At 61.7% G+C, this 14,440-nt stretch overlaps 1 protein-coding gene across 2 annotated transcripts in view; it reads left to right on the top strand.

Moving 5' to 3' along the window:
- Positions 1–13,843, top strand: part of DIS3L2 (DIS3 like 3'-5' exoribonuclease 2) — a 373,784-nt gene extending 359,941 nt beyond the window's left edge. For both annotated transcript variants that reach the window (XM_060301735.2, XM_030872348.3), the window contains 7 exons: positions 6,843–7,026; positions 7,663–7,749; positions 10,534–10,681; positions 11,056–11,186; positions 11,355–11,459; positions 12,658–12,759; positions 13,369–13,843. In XM_060301735.2, coding sequence (XP_060157718.1) covers positions 6,843–7,026; positions 7,663–7,749; positions 10,534–10,681; positions 11,056–11,186; positions 11,355–11,459; positions 12,658–12,759; positions 13,369–13,521 — 910 coding nt within the window. In that variant the 3' untranslated portion in view covers positions 13,522–13,843. The remainder of the gene's footprint in view (positions 1–6,842; positions 7,027–7,662; positions 7,750–10,533; positions 10,682–11,055; positions 11,187–11,354; positions 11,460–12,657; positions 12,760–13,368) is intronic.
- Positions 13,844–14,440: the final 597 nt, after the last annotated feature.

The following is a 14,440-nucleotide window of genomic DNA, read 5'->3' as shown; positions in this document are numbered from 1 at the left end:
CCCCCGCCACGAGGCTGGGGGCTCCTGGAGGGCAGGCCAAGGCTTCCTGGTGGCAGCAGGGCCTGGGACATGGCAGAGGCAGCAGGGTGTCGAGGTCACACAAACTGGTGGCGAACCCAGCTGCTGGTTACGAGGTATGGGACTTGGGCCTGATCACCTTTCCTTTCTGCACCTTAAGCTTCCCCACACATTAGAAAGGGGTGGAAGCACCTCCCAGGCTGCAGGAGGATTTAATGGGCCACACCTAGGCTGTCGCCTGCCCTCTGTCGCAGGTGCTTGTCTCTTCCCTCTCTCCCTGCACCCACCCACAGCAGCAGCTCCGAAAAGGTTTCAGGCTGAGTGAGTGAACAAACCAACGATTGGCTGGAGGGGGGCTGGGTAAAATGACAAGTGCCACCAGCTTGCTGTGAGTGGGGACAGGTGCTCTGTAGACTCGGGGGATGGGCAAAGAACAGGGGAAGGCTGTAGCTTCCTTCTCAGTGCTTGGGAATGATGTCAGCTTCCTAGGCAGAGCTTTATGTTTTCAACAACCTCTAGCAGCAAGTGTTAGAGGTCAGAAGTATATGTGTGAGGGCTGTGTGCCCACGCAGAAAAGGGGCCTTGGGGCAGGAACCCAGCCCTTTCAACTTCTGAGTGTGCACCATCCTGGGAGTCCTTCATCGTGCACAGATGTATTGAGCGTCTACACTGTGCCAGGCCTCGCACTGGGCCCAGGGTAGATGGCACTGGGTGGGGAGGGGAGATACAGCCTACGATCGAAGGGGTGATCACAGCAGTGTGGGCTAAGTGCTGTGATGGGATAGGAACGGGCCGCCCAGGAGGCACATAGGAGCCAGGTGGGCCCCTCATGCTGCCTCCCCAGAGGAAGGGAAAAAGAGATGGGGGGAGAATGGTGTAGGATTCCAGGCTAAGGGAACAGCAGTGCAAATGGACAGAAGCAAGAAAGAGCCCCAAGAATTCAATATGGGGACTTCCCTGGTGGTCCAGTGGTTAAGAACCCGCCTTCCAATGCAGGGGACGAAGGTTTGATTCCTGGTCGGGGAACTAAGATCCCATATGCCGTGGGGCAACTAAACCTGCGCGCTCAGGAGCCCACACGCCACAACTAGAGAGAAGCCCGCAGGCCGCAATGAAAAAGATCCTGTGGGCTGCAGCTAAGGCCCTATGCAGCCAAATAAATAATAAATAAATAAATATATTTTTTAAAAGAATTCAGTATGACTGGAGTGTGAGGGTTAGGGGGGCAGCGAGAAGGGAGAGGTGACCCGAGCACATGACAAGAGGTGGCCTGGAAAACCGTGTTTTACCAGGAGGTGGAACTGTCCTGAGGCCAGTGGTCGCCCCTGAAGGGCTTCAGGCAGGAGAGGGGCGTGACCATCCAGATTTGCCTTTGAGAGAGAAAGCATCTCTCTGGGTGTGAAGACTGAAACAGCAGGGAGTGGCTAGAAATAGGGACGCCAGTTGCTAAGAGATGGAGGCCTGGACCGAGGTGGTGGCATCATGGCGGGAAGCGTCTAGGACCTTGCTGTATTCAGCCCAAACCCTAGGGTCGGGGCACCCAGGCCAGTCACTGGCACAGTATGCGTAATAATAATGTAATATTTATTTAAGACCAGGCACTTGTCTATCGTATGCCCATTTTTTTCAGGTAAATAAATTGAGATTCAGAGAGGTTAAGAAATTTACCTGAATTCACACAGCTAACGAGTGGTAGAGCTGGGACTCAAGGCGAGCTGCTGAGCTGGTAACCACTAACCTCCTCCTCTCCAGTTGCCCGGGCTGTGCACTTGCATCAGGGAAGGAGGGGGGTCAGGACAGGTGAGGAGCATACGCCTCACCATAGGACACGCCCAGCCGCCCAACCAGAGGGCCTCCTGTGGCCACAGACACACCCAGTTTCTTCATGGACAAGGGTGGGCAGCCTTCCTCCGAAGAGGCAGACATTTTAGCCCATTTCTCTTTTAGCCACTGCCTCACCCCTGTCAGGTAGAGCGGCCTTTCCCAAACATCATCCTTTAAGATGTGACACAAACAGTTTCAACCATCAGTGAGCAGTAAGCGCCGCATCCCAGTAGCTCCTTCTCACCAAATCCTGATGCATGTTAGCATCTTAAAGGCAAAGGGATGTCCTATAATAAAAAATCCCATGAATTAAGGCCCTAGCATTTCATATATATCTATACTTTTTTGTTAAGTAAGTAACGTCAACACAGTCTGGCATATACCATTCTAGACAAGGCATCTCTGCTGCGTGAGGAGTGTGTGTACTTGTGTGTAGCTTGCCTGTGGTCTTTACCTGCCATCTGCCGTAGCAGGTGAGGGACTGTGAGGCCTCTAGGCTTGCTCACCTCCTCCCTGGGATGAGAAGCCTTCCCTCCAGCACCTGGAGGCCCAGAGCACAGGTAGGTGGGGTGCTGCGGAGTTAGTGCTGCCGAGCTTGCATCCTGGCACGGCCCCCTGGCTAGACCTTCATCTGTCTGTCACAGCAGAGCCGGCCCAGCCCTCCAGGGTCATGGGGCCCCTGGTGGCACTGAGCTCCCGATGCTCAGCAGATGCCAGGCCTGAGACCAAGGCCCCGGCTCTGAGGATTTGGCTTGCGGTTCTGGAAGGTGATCCTGGCTGGTGGCCATTCCTGAGCCCTATTTAGAGCAGTTGTCAGGCAGTTGCTGAGATCCAGCGCCCGCCCCCCTCCCCTGCGGAGGGGAGTGAGCTCATGCCTGTGCCGCGCTGGGGCGGGGGCTGGGTTATGATCAGGGCAGGTACCCAGACCAGGGAGCAAGTCTGAGGCCAGGGCAGTGTGCAGGGCTCCATCCCGGCTTGGGTTTCACACCCCAGTCGGTATGTGCAGTTTGCTCTCAGAGGACATCCTAACCACCCAGGACAGCTTGGAGCATCTCTGAGCTCTGGCTACGGGCCTGGGCATGCAGCTCTGCCCCTCAGAGGCAGGAGGAGATCAGGGTGAAGGGGTGCTTGCTGACCGGTCAGCTGTGGGACCACCTCTTCTAATCAGCCTGCCTTCCCTCAGAGCACTGTGCACTCTCCCTGACTGAGCAAAGCCTTCAGCCCCAGAGCTGGCTTTGGCCAAGGAAAAACACACTGAATGGGAGCCCAGAGACCCCTGGACCTTGGGCCGCAGGGCTGTAGTTTATAAAGTAAGGCTCCTTCCTGCCCAGAAGTTGCTGGGTTCTAAGCTGCTCCTGCCACGTCCCAGGTCCTGCGGCAGGAAGATGCTGGGCGCCCCCTGCTGGCCCGTCCGGGAACTGACCCGTGAGGAGGACCTATGGAGCCCCGTAGGAGCGGGCCCCTTTGCTGGCCCAGATGAGAGCAGCGACACCCACCTACCCCCGCCCCAGTACTGGCCAGCCCGGCTCCCCTTCCAGATGCCCGGCCCCATTTCTGACGGTGAATCCTGAACTCATTGCAATCTGGCTGCTGATCGCTTGCCTTTCCCTTGGCCTTCCTGTTGCCACGCTGCGTGGGGGGACCTGCGCCATCGTTGCTGCACCCTCCCAGGCACCCCAGGGCTGGATGGGCTCGGGCTCCAGGCGCTGCTCTGCTTTCTCCCGCCCACAGGCTTGCACTTCCTCCCCGCCCCGCCCCCCACCTGGGGGTGTAAGAAGGACTTTGCGGACAGGTTGTGGGGAGACGGTCCCTGCAGCTATCCTAGGACACTAATGAGCTGTGGCAGCACCGAGGGATCGGGCTCACTGCTGTGCCACCTCCCTGTTAGGTGACACTGATGTTTTTCTGGGAGGCATGGGCTGTATCTCTGAACTGTCTTGGAGGGAGGCTGCCCTCTTAACTCCGGCCTCCTGTCCTGAGGGGCGGGCTGAGACACTCACGGATGTGGAGCCCCCAGAGGTACGAAGGGGCCTGTCCAAGGTCAGCCCCTGCGACCAAAGCTTCGCAAGACTTTCAAGGTAACAGGAGCGCACTTGTTTTTCTCTCGCCAGCCTCAGGTGACTCGTGGGACCGTACTGGGGGTCTCTGGAGAAGCAGCTTGACGGAGGACTGTTATCACTGCCTGGGGCTTCGGGTATCAGTTCCACCCTGCTGTCCCTTCCCTGGGTTCTCCGCCTTATATGAGATCCTGAGGCGGGAGAGCCCCTGCAGGAAATAGGAGCTAGAGCACAGCTCATTAGGAGGCTCCCTGAACATTCAGTTCCTTTGACCCAAGGGGTGGGGGTGAGGTTAGAGAGGGCGGGGCACAGGCCGGAGCCCCCGCCCCTCCAGCCCTGCGCTGCTGCTTGCCCTGCCCTAGCCTGAGCTCACACAACCCTCCTATGGGGCCATGCTGTCCCCTGCTGGCCACGCTTGCAAAACGCAGCCCAGGGTCAGCCCCAAGGTTACAGGTGCTCCCTCCTCGCCCAAGCCTGAAGCTGAACTAGACCGCAGGGCTCCAAGGAGCAGCCTGTGTGCCCCCGGCCCACAGTGATTCTGGGACTGCATGGGGAGACAAGTCTGGAACCGCCCGGCACAGTCACGTGTGCTGAGTAGGCAACAAATGAATGGCTGAATTGTGCATCTGAAGCGTTTACGTGATGATGTTCTGCAGGGTCTGACCAACAGCAGGCAGACATCAAGTCAGACATCAATCTAGCAGGACTTGAGACTCCTCTTGAGTTGACAGGATCTAAATATGAAAACCAAATGTGAAGAGTCAAATGGTGCTAGACTGTGACACAGGTGGCCCTAGACAGGCTGACCCTTGTTGCCAGGTATCTAATCAGGCAGTAAGTGCCCAGGAGGGATGGAGATGCCCTTCAGGGAAGACATGGAAAGGTCAAAGGAGGGTGACAAATGGCAGGGATGGAAATCACAGGGCACCACGCGACTTGCAGGATCTTAGCTCCCCAAGGACCAGGGATTGAACCAAAGCCATCGGCAGTGAAAGTGCGGAGTCCTAACCACTGGACCGCCAGGGAATTCCCAGCACCTCCCGTGTCTTGAGGCTGACGTCACGCCAGGCACAGGGTCTGCCCTTGAAACATGTTTTACTCCTGCTGGTTTGCACAACCACTCTGTGAAGCACGTGCTATTATTATCCCTGTTCTACGTTCAAGAAAATAGAACAGAAAAGGTCGGTAACTTGTGCAGGGTTCTACAGCAAGAACATGCTGGAGCGAGGATGTAGGCCTCGCTCAGGAGGTTTGGTGGCGGGTTCCAGCGCATGAACTCGAGGGGCTTTAGCAGGAAGTGATATGCTCAAGGACAGGTTTTGGGGTGGGAGGCAGGGTGGCCGCTTAGAAGACTATTGCTGCAACCCAGCGGGGAATGAAGAACCTCATTCTACACACAGGCCTCCTGCGTGGCGGAAGGGCCACTGAGACCTGCCCCTTGCAGTCCTTCACCCAAGCCCTTCCCCATGGTGGGTGGTAGGCTGGGGGCGGCCCACCACGGTGCCCACACAGGAGGAGCTAGGAGTGCAGGCCATGGGTGGGCCTCCTCCCGAGGTCCAGGCCAGGTCCTGGTGGTGCCTGCCCTGGGGCATTCCACAGCCCTTCTTCCTCACAAGGTGGGCTTTGCAGGGAGACAGATATGCTCTGGGCGACAGCCCGGCAGACCAGAGCCACCCCTCAGCGTAGAGGCCTAGCCTGGGGAAGGTGGGGCTCTGCCCACTCACGCTCTTGTCCCCCCACTGGCTGTTTCTTCCCAAGAGCTTGGGGAGGGCACGAGGCTAACCCCAAGCACTGCCCACACCTCCAGAAGGGGACGTTCATTTCGGGCCCCCAGCTGCTGCCAGGCCTGCCAGAGCTTCCTCCCTGACCTCTCCTGCCTCTGTGGGAGAAGCATGGGCTTGACATACAACCTAGAGCTTCAAGTTCAAGGCTGGGAAGAGGCTCCCCTAAGCTGGGCAAGGCCCCAAGAGTCTCCCCAAGGGAGGAGGCTTTCCCCACATAGGGCACCAGCCCACACCCACGCCCCTTCCTGGAGGCTTCAGCTCTCATACACGTGCCCGATCCACTTGTCCTCTGTGGGCGCCCTGGGCGGGACAGCAGCACGTGGGCTTCCTGCCCCAGATCGGGGGGCTGAGGGTGTGCTGAGCTCAGCGCGGTGATGCGGCGTCCCCCTCTGCCTGGCTCCTGCGCTTTGGCGCACCTCTGCCCTCCCCCGTCAGTCCCTGCTGCTCCCTGTGACTCTTGGCCTGCTTTGGAGCCACCTCCATCCACACTCGTGGACCCTAATCACACTCGGGCGAAGCAGGCCTGGAGGGTTGACTCCTAGAAGGATGGCTCTGTGGTTTGAACACCTCAGCAACGCCTTTGTCTTGTCCCAAAACGCACGGCTTTCCTCTTGCCCTCTGTGACTCTCCTGTTCATCCTCAGAGACACTCATCTTTCCAGGGGGGAAAAGAAGCCACGTACTCCTGGGAACGGGGGGCCCTGGGTCTGCGCGCCTGCCTCTATACGCCCCCGTGCAGAGTCCTCTGGCTTCTCATGGCCTGCCCGGGCATAGCGTTTTCTTACAGCTGGACGTGCCCCGCAGTGTTCTGGGAAGCTTAGTCATTCAGCAGAGATCTTTACTGAGCACCTTCTCTGGGTCAGGTGAGGTCCCAAGCACCAGGGCTACAGGGGGGAATAAGACAGGCACCATCCCTGCTGTCCAGGATCCCCATCTAGTAGGAGACCCAGCGCACGAGCTAACACATCAGCAGGGAAGAGTACAGACTGGTTAGTGCCGTGAGGGGCATGAGCCGAGGAATGAGGGGGAAGCGACTTGCAGGAACAAAGTAGGTTGGATGCCCGGGGTGGGGGGCAGCTTGAAGCTGACACAAGGGTGCAAGAGAGCCAGCTAGCAGAGAAGCAGGAAAGAACAACCCCCGCGGTCCCTCCCCACTGCAGGCTCGTGGAAGAGTTCATGCTCTTGGCCAACATGGCCGTGGCCCGCAAGATCCACTGCGCCTTCCCCGAGCGAGCCCTGCTACGGCGGCACCCCCCACCCCAGACCAAGATGCTCAATGACCTGGTGGAATTCTGTGACCAGATGGGGCTGCCCATGGACTTCAGCTCCGCAGGGGCCCTCAATGTGAGTGCTGGGAGCACAGGGGCCGGGGAGGCCCTGCTTAGGGAAGGAGGAGGAAGGCCTGGGAGCCGGGCTCAGAAGCCTCTGCATCCCACCAGGGTCCGTTACCCTTTAGCCAGATCCCCACCCCCACCCCAAGGGAGAGGGGAGGGCCTGGGAGGGAGCCCGGGAGACCGAGGGAGTCCCCTCAGGGCTCAGCTGTGGGCAGGGGTCCTGTGGCCAGGGATGGGCCGGGCTCGGACCCAGAGGCTTCTGTAGGGGCTGGGATTATTGGAAGCCAGAGGCTGTTCTCCACGGGAAGGGGTATCAGATGCTCCCCACCTGGAACTGAGCAGCTCAGGAATCCATGGCCTCGGCTCGCACCGCACAGGAGGGAGACTGTCCCCATCTGTGCTCCAGGCCCGCCCAGGCCAGCCAGCTGGACATGGAAGGACTGACCTCAAGCCAGGACCCTCGAGGCAGACCCAGCGTGGGACACAGTCTGGGGGCTGCCGGCCCCCCTGCACCCCACCCATGGCCATCTGAACAGGGCTGGGCCCCTCGGCTGACCTTTCCTCCCCAGGGCCAGATGATCAGTGGGTGATGGGGCCCCAGAGCCTCTCCCCAAGCCTGACTGCGTATCACATGGGTTCCTTCCAGAAAAGTCTGATGGAGACATTTGGAGATGACAAGTACTCACTGGCCCGGAAGGAGGTGCTCACCAACATGTGCTCCCGGCCCATGCAGGTAAGGAAGGGCCAGTCCTCCATCCTCCGCCTTCTCCTTGGAGCACCCATGCCTCCGTGGGCTCGGAGAACCTTAGGGGAGGTTTGGGGAGGGTGCCCCCCGGCAACACCCAGCACAGGAAGTCCCTGGGCTCCTGAGCTTGGCCTGCTGCCTCCTGCCCAGACTTGCCTGTGGGCTCAGTTAGAGGAGACATTTCAAGCCCCGCTGCCCTGCTGCCCCCCTGCCCCCCTGCATGGCCTCTGGGGCTCTGTTTCCTGGCGGCAGGTGGGGAGCCACGCCAGGGCACGTCCCAAGACTCCAGGGCCTGGACCCCACACACCAGACCAGCTCGGGCAAGGGAATGGGGCCTGGTCAGCAACTCATGGTCAGGTGGGGACCCTGGAGGGGAAAGAGAACGTTGGTCTCCCGGAGCAGCCTGCACAGGGGCTGGTCCTTAGCCCCCACTGTGGCTTGTGGGCCCCGGGCAGAGAAATCTCCCTGTCGCAACCGGTCGGGAGAGGGGGAATTGAGGCCGTGAGGCTGTGTCTGCAGCTAGAGGACAGGCCGGCCGCCTGGGAGGCAGACGGTGGGCTTGCTCCTGGCAGCCAGTCGCAGCTCTCCGAGGCCGTGCTCCAGCCCCTGTGGGGCTGAGCATCTTGGGAAGCAGCCGCCCCTGTGGACTGTCAGGTCGGCGGGAGCTGTGGGTGCTAATGGGTCCAGCGGTGGGCCGCAGCCCGGCCTGGGAACAGTGATAGACCATCGTTCAGGGGCTCGGTCACTGGGCAGATTCAGTCTGTTTCCCAAGAACAAGATCATCTCAGCTGGTCGCAACCGACTTGTTTTCTGAGACCTCACAGCTCTGCCAGGAATGGGACCGTCAGGTCCGTCTGGGTCTGGCGGCCGTTACCCTGCCCCCAGTCACCGATGTCTGTCCCGCACCAAGCACTGTAAAGCACCCCCCATGGAGGAGGGGGGGGGGGGGGCGTGTGTCTCTGGCCACTGGGCTTGACACCACACACAGGCCCGATGAAGCTGCCGTTCCCTGCCCTCAGCCTCTGGAAGCCATCCACCTCTAAGGCCAACCCAGCCCCGGAGGTCCAAGGAAAGGAGCCCAGTCACCCAGAGCCTGAAAAAGACCCGGCTTCTCCTGGCCTTGCCTGCCAGCAACCTCAGAGGCCAGCCTTTGCCTGCGGATCTGATGTGAGGGAGTGACCAGAGTGACCGTGGTGCCTGGTTCCCTGTCTGTGTCCCAGTTCTGGGCCCTCACCCATCCCACGCTGCCCAGAGGCGCCTTCGTCACCCAGGAAGGGAGCCGGGGCCCTCTGCCCTCCTCAGCCCAGCTCATCTGGGGAACTGGGCCACTTCTGAGAACAAGGTCCAAACATGGCTCACAGTGGAGGCTGCTCCCTCCTCCAGTGACTTACCCGAGATGTAACCCAGGGCCCAGTGGGAGCTGGAAGGGAAGCAGAGTTGGGTAGCCGAGCAGGGCACCGCCAGCTGCGTCCTGGATTCCAAGGCCGTCACGCACAGAGTAACCGGAGCCGGCTGTCCATTTGTGCGAACACACGGGAGGGTGTGAGGGTGAGCAAGCGGCAAGGGAGGGAGCGAGCGAACACACGAGGGTGTGACTTTGGCCCTGGCAGAGGAACCTGGTCACTTGCTCCCAGGCAGCCGCGGGTCCTGGATCCCCAGCCCTGAGAACTCGGGCAAGCGGCTTCAGGGCCCGTGGCCAAGGCTCTCAGCACAGCTGCAGCGCGGGCCAGGCTGTTTGCTGGGCCCCTAGAGAAGCTCAGCGTCTCTCCTTGGGCCACAGTCCTAACTCCTGCCCTGCAGGAGGGCCTTTTGAACTCAGAGCTCTGGGTCTCGGTCTCAGGACAGGTTGTCAGGGGCAGGAAGGGCTGAGACTGGGAGACTGGCCAACCACTGCCTCCCTTGGCTGGTGGGAGGTGGAGTATAGGGGGCACAGAGGTGCTGGGGTGCAGGCGTGGCCTTCAGCAGGGCAGGGATGAGGACTAGAGGGCAGGAGGTCGGCTAAGACCAAAGACTGGACCAGGGCCAGAGAGGAAGAGCCAGGCGCCCGTTTTGCTCTGGGTGGAGGGCATCCTGGACCTTCTCTCCTACCTCCCGCTCTGGCCACATGGTGGTGTTGGGCTTTGTGTCCTGGCGAAGTCCTGCAGCCGCCGGTCCGGCAGGCCCACGGGCTTTCTCTCCTGTTCCCCACTTCAGTGTAGCTCCCCCAGCCCTGTCCTGGGGAGGGGGCCAGCCAGAAACGATCCCTCCTCCTGGTTCCTGGCAGTAACAGCCGTTAAGACTCAGCAGTGACCGGCTGTGGAGGAGGATGAGTTCCAGCCCCTCCCCGCTGTCCTCTGACTTCAGCACAGGGTCTCCCCTCCCCTCCCCTCCCCGAGGGGTTTGGTGGCAGGTCCCCCAGGGCTCTGAGGGAGGAGTCCCTTCAGCATCTTAAGGGTTCCCAGCAAGAAACACACAGCCTCTCCCCTCGGCCCACTCCACTTCCGGTCATTGGCAGAGGGGCTCTGGGCAAGACCTGCCCTTGCCTTCAGCAGGAGAGGGGCAAGGGCACCCACGGCTCCGCCCAGTCTCATGGCAGCCCCAGGGGTTCCCTCACACAGAACAGCCCCTGACGTCCTCGGGCCTGCCCGGCTTTGCTCAGCTGCCCGCAGCTTGGCAGGTGGGTCCACGCCCCCAAGACTGCCCCTCGTGAGGCTCTGAGTCTCCCCGGCTCGCGGAGCACATCCAGCGCGCACCCAGCCTGGCCAGGCTCTGAGGTCCGCCCCACCTCCCCAGATGGCCTTGTACTTCTGCTCGGGGGTGCTGCAGGACCAGGCGCAGTTCCGCCACTACGCCCTCAATGTGCCGCTCTACACGCACTTCACCTCGCCCATCCGCCGCTTCGCTGACGTCCTGGTGCATCGCCTCCTGGCCGCCACGCTGGGTAAGGGGTGCAGCACGGGGCGGTGCCAGCCTGGGCCCAGCTAAGGGCTACTCCCCCCACCCAGAGTGGGTGCCCGGCGGCCAGAGGCCACACTGCCATGACTGTGAAGGCCCCAAGGGGTGGGCAGCCCAAGCAGTAGGGGAGCCTGTGCCAGAACCTCCCCTGTGAGCGTGTACTAGGGGCTCGAGGGCCCTCACCGTGGCAAGCCCCCCTTTCTCGGCCCTCCCAAGCTGGGCATCAGGGAGGCCTCAGCTCTGCGCGGGGCTCCCAGGCCCCATCTGACCCGGGCCAGGGGCACCATGCTGCCCAGAACCCCGCCAAGGACGGCACACACACAGCACCCGCCAGTGGGCCCCCGACCACTCTCTGCCCAGGCTACAGGGAGCTTCCAGATGTGGAGCCCGAGGCCCTGCAGAAGCAGGCTGACCACTGCAATGACCGCCGCATGGCTTCCAAGCGTGTGCAGGAGCTGAGCACCAGCCTGTTCTTTGCCATCCTGGTCAAGGTGAGGCCGCCAGCCTGTCGTCCCTCCCCTTCCCTCCACCCCACCTGCCCGCCAGGGCACCTGTTCACAGGGAGGGCTCCAGGGGTCCAGGGCCTTTGGTAGCTGGGGTGGGCCCTGGGGGGAGACTGCATCCCCTGGCCGAGCCTTGGCTGGAGCCCTGCCATGCAGGAGAGCGGCCCGCTGGAGTCGGAAGCCATGGTGATGGGCGTCCTGAGCCAAGCCTTCGACGTGCTGGTGCTGCGCTACGGGGTACAGAAGCGCATCTACTGTAATGTGAGTACTGGGGGCTGCCAGGGCCCAGGTTAGGGGTGTTCTGAGCAGGCAGAGGGAGCACCGAGCCGCGTCCACCTAGCACATTCCCTTCCCACCTGCCTGTCCCTGTTCCCACTGCTGGGTCTCCTCCCTGTTTCCCCAGCATCTGGGGAAACAGCCCTTGCCCCTCTCTCAGCTGCGGGTTGTGCTGGCACCACGCTCACCCGATGGGTCCTGCCGAGACAGCCAGCCGCGCCTGCCTGGGATCAGGGATCCAGGCCAAGGGTCAGGCCTCTTTCCCAAGGACTTGAGCAACCAGAGATCAGGTCCCTCCATAACCAGTATAGGAAGTGGGGTAGGCAGGCTTTGGGAGGTTTTTTAAAGGAACATAGGGGAAGGAAAGACCAGAGAGAATGGGCCATGGGCACTCTGGAAGCTGTGTCCCCTGAGAAGCAGGACGAGGCTAGCCCTTGCCCTGGTCCTGCCCCGGGGGCTGCTTCATTCGAGGTTCTTTCCAAGGGTACTTGGTGCCAGTCTAATGCCACCTGAGGGACCTGTTCCAGCTGACCTTGTGCTTAGTGAGTCACCACCTGGCCCCTGACCTTGGCTTTGAATTTCCCAACACCCAGAGGACCTTGGGGAGTGCAGAACGCGGCACATAGCATGCAATAAACGTGGTATGAATGAAGTGGATTAGAGCAGGAGAGACAGAATGGAGTCAGCAGGAATCAAGTCGGGCTCTCGTCCTGAAGCTCACTGAACAGCATGGAGTTCAGGTCTAGATCGCCTCTGCTCACAACCCAGCCCTCAGTCTGTGCTAACAGACCCAGGGCCGGGAGGGGCGGCAGCCCTCCAGCCTCAGGTGCCCGGTCCACCTCGACCCTACAGGGATGGTCCCTGATGAGGCCGGACAGACCCACCACCTGCCCCGAATAACACGTGGCGCCCCCGGTGCCCCCCTCAGTGAAGGCCCCTCCGTGAAGGTGGCCTCTCAAGGCCGCCCAGAAGCTGGCCCGAGGCCAGAGGCAAGGGTGCGGGCCACCCCCGTCAAAGGTCGAGCAGCCACTGGCAGGCAGCAGGGCAGGGAGCTCCCTTGAGGCCAGTCAGAGGCAGGCCAAGGCGAGGGGCTGCTTCCAAGCACTGGTGGCCTTGCAGGGTCAGAGATTAAGAGGCGCAGCCTAGAGCCCGGGTCCTGAGATGCAGGTGTGTGCACCCCCAGGCGCTGCCCCTGCAGTCATACCGTTTCCAGAAGGTGGGCAAGAAGCCGGAGCTCACGCTCGTCTGGGAGCCTGAGGACGCGGAGCAGGGGCCGGCGCAGCAGGTCAGACCCGGGGGTGGGGCAGCTTTTCCGGAGCGCCACTGGGTCCCCGTCCACCCCACTCTTGGCGAGCCCCCTCCGGCCTCCTGGGCGCGCTCCCCGGGCCTCCCCTCTTGGGCTCCCGGCTGCGATTTCCGGCTCTACCCAGCGAGGCCGGCAGCCCTGTCACCACTCCTTGGGCCTAGCCTCCTGGCAGCACCTTCCTTCCCCGGAATCACCCACCCTGGGGAGAGGCAGCGGCCTCTGCCTACCTCCCTAAAGCAGGGCCCTTAACTTCGGGTGTCCTTTTGAGAATCTGATGAACACCGTAGACCTCCGACCCAAGGAAACAGCTTTTTACCTACGACACGCTTCAAAGAGCAGACCCGGACCCCAGTGGTTTCTCCCTGGCGCTGAGCGGCCCCAGCAGGCATTGCCCACAGCAGCGCGTGCCTCCTCTGCTTCGCACCGGGACCCCACGGCCTCAGCCCTGAACAAGCTCCGCTTACAGATGAGCCAGTGGAGGCCTAGGGAGGCAGAGCGAGGGGCCCCGGGGCCCGGCTGGGTGGGCAGCCCCCTGGGCCGCCCCCTCACCGGCACCCGCGTCCCCTGCTGGGCTCTGCTCTGCCTCAGGTCGTCAGCATCTTCAGCCTGGTGGAGGTGGTGCTGCGGGCAGAGGCCACGGCCCTCAAGTACAGCGCCATCCTGAAGCGACCCGGCACCGAGGGCCTCCTAGACTGGCAGGACGAGCAGGGCGGCGGGGACCTCGCGGAGGAACAGGACTGAAGCCGCCAGCCGGCCCACCCCTCCCCCACTCCCGTTAGGAATAGGAGCTTCGGGCACCAACGGGGATTCTTAATTTGGTTTTTAACAACTCAGGGTTTTGTTTTTATTTTTTCATTCTATTTTATTTTTGCAGCTTGGTTTTCAAACTGGAGGGGGAGGGTGGGGTTGGATGGAAGGCTGCGGGCTGGCCGGTGCTCAGCAGCGCAGAGCTAGACCTGGTCCTCCTGGGAGGCCAGCGCCCCTTCTGCCAGGTTACCCGCTGCCCTCCCGTGCCCAGAAAACCAGGGGTTTTCAGTAAATCAGAGTCATGGAATAAAATCAAGTGTGAGTGCTGCCTGGTGTGTGGGGCACCGGGGTGGCCAGGGTAGTGGGGTGCCCCTTGGACCCAGGACGGGGGACCTGGCCCGGGCTCCACCCGTCACAGCTGAGCTGGGGTTACCACCCTTGGGAGCCTTTCCGGCAGTTCCAGGATGATTCACAGAGCTGGCCGCGTGGCAGATTGATGCCAGCGCCTCATTCTGGCTGATTAGAAACGGAATTAGTATGCAAGGCGGCAGGCTCACCCGTCACCGCGCCGCATGTAGCTGTGTCCATCCCCACCCCAGCACTTCCTCTCTGCCGGCTGCCGCCCCCCGTGGCCCCAGGACGGGGGCTTGGGCCCTGTGCCGCCCACCCCCACTTACAAGGCCGGAGCTCTGGGTGGCCCTGTCCACCTTCCTTAGTGGGGGCCAGCACCCCAGCATCTCCTGTCCCGATCCTGTGCCCTGGCAGCAGCAAGGGAACCTGGGGGCAGAGCGAGGCCTGGCCCTGCCCGAGGGGAGGGGCCCCCAGACCGGCCTTCCTGACCAGAGAGGGGCAGGTGTGCTCCTGGTGGCCCTGGCCTGGCCCAGTCGACTGCCTGCTATCTGCCTGAGCACCA

The sequence above is a fragment of the Globicephala melas genome, chromosome 7 (assembly GCF_963455315.2).
Source record: "Globicephala melas chromosome 7, mGloMel1.2, whole genome shotgun sequence".
Taxonomy (NCBI): Eukaryota; Metazoa; Chordata; class Mammalia; order Artiodactyla; family Delphinidae; genus Globicephala; species Globicephala melas.
Note: the sequence above shows the minus strand (reverse complement) of the source record. Positions and strands in the feature narration are given on the sequence as shown.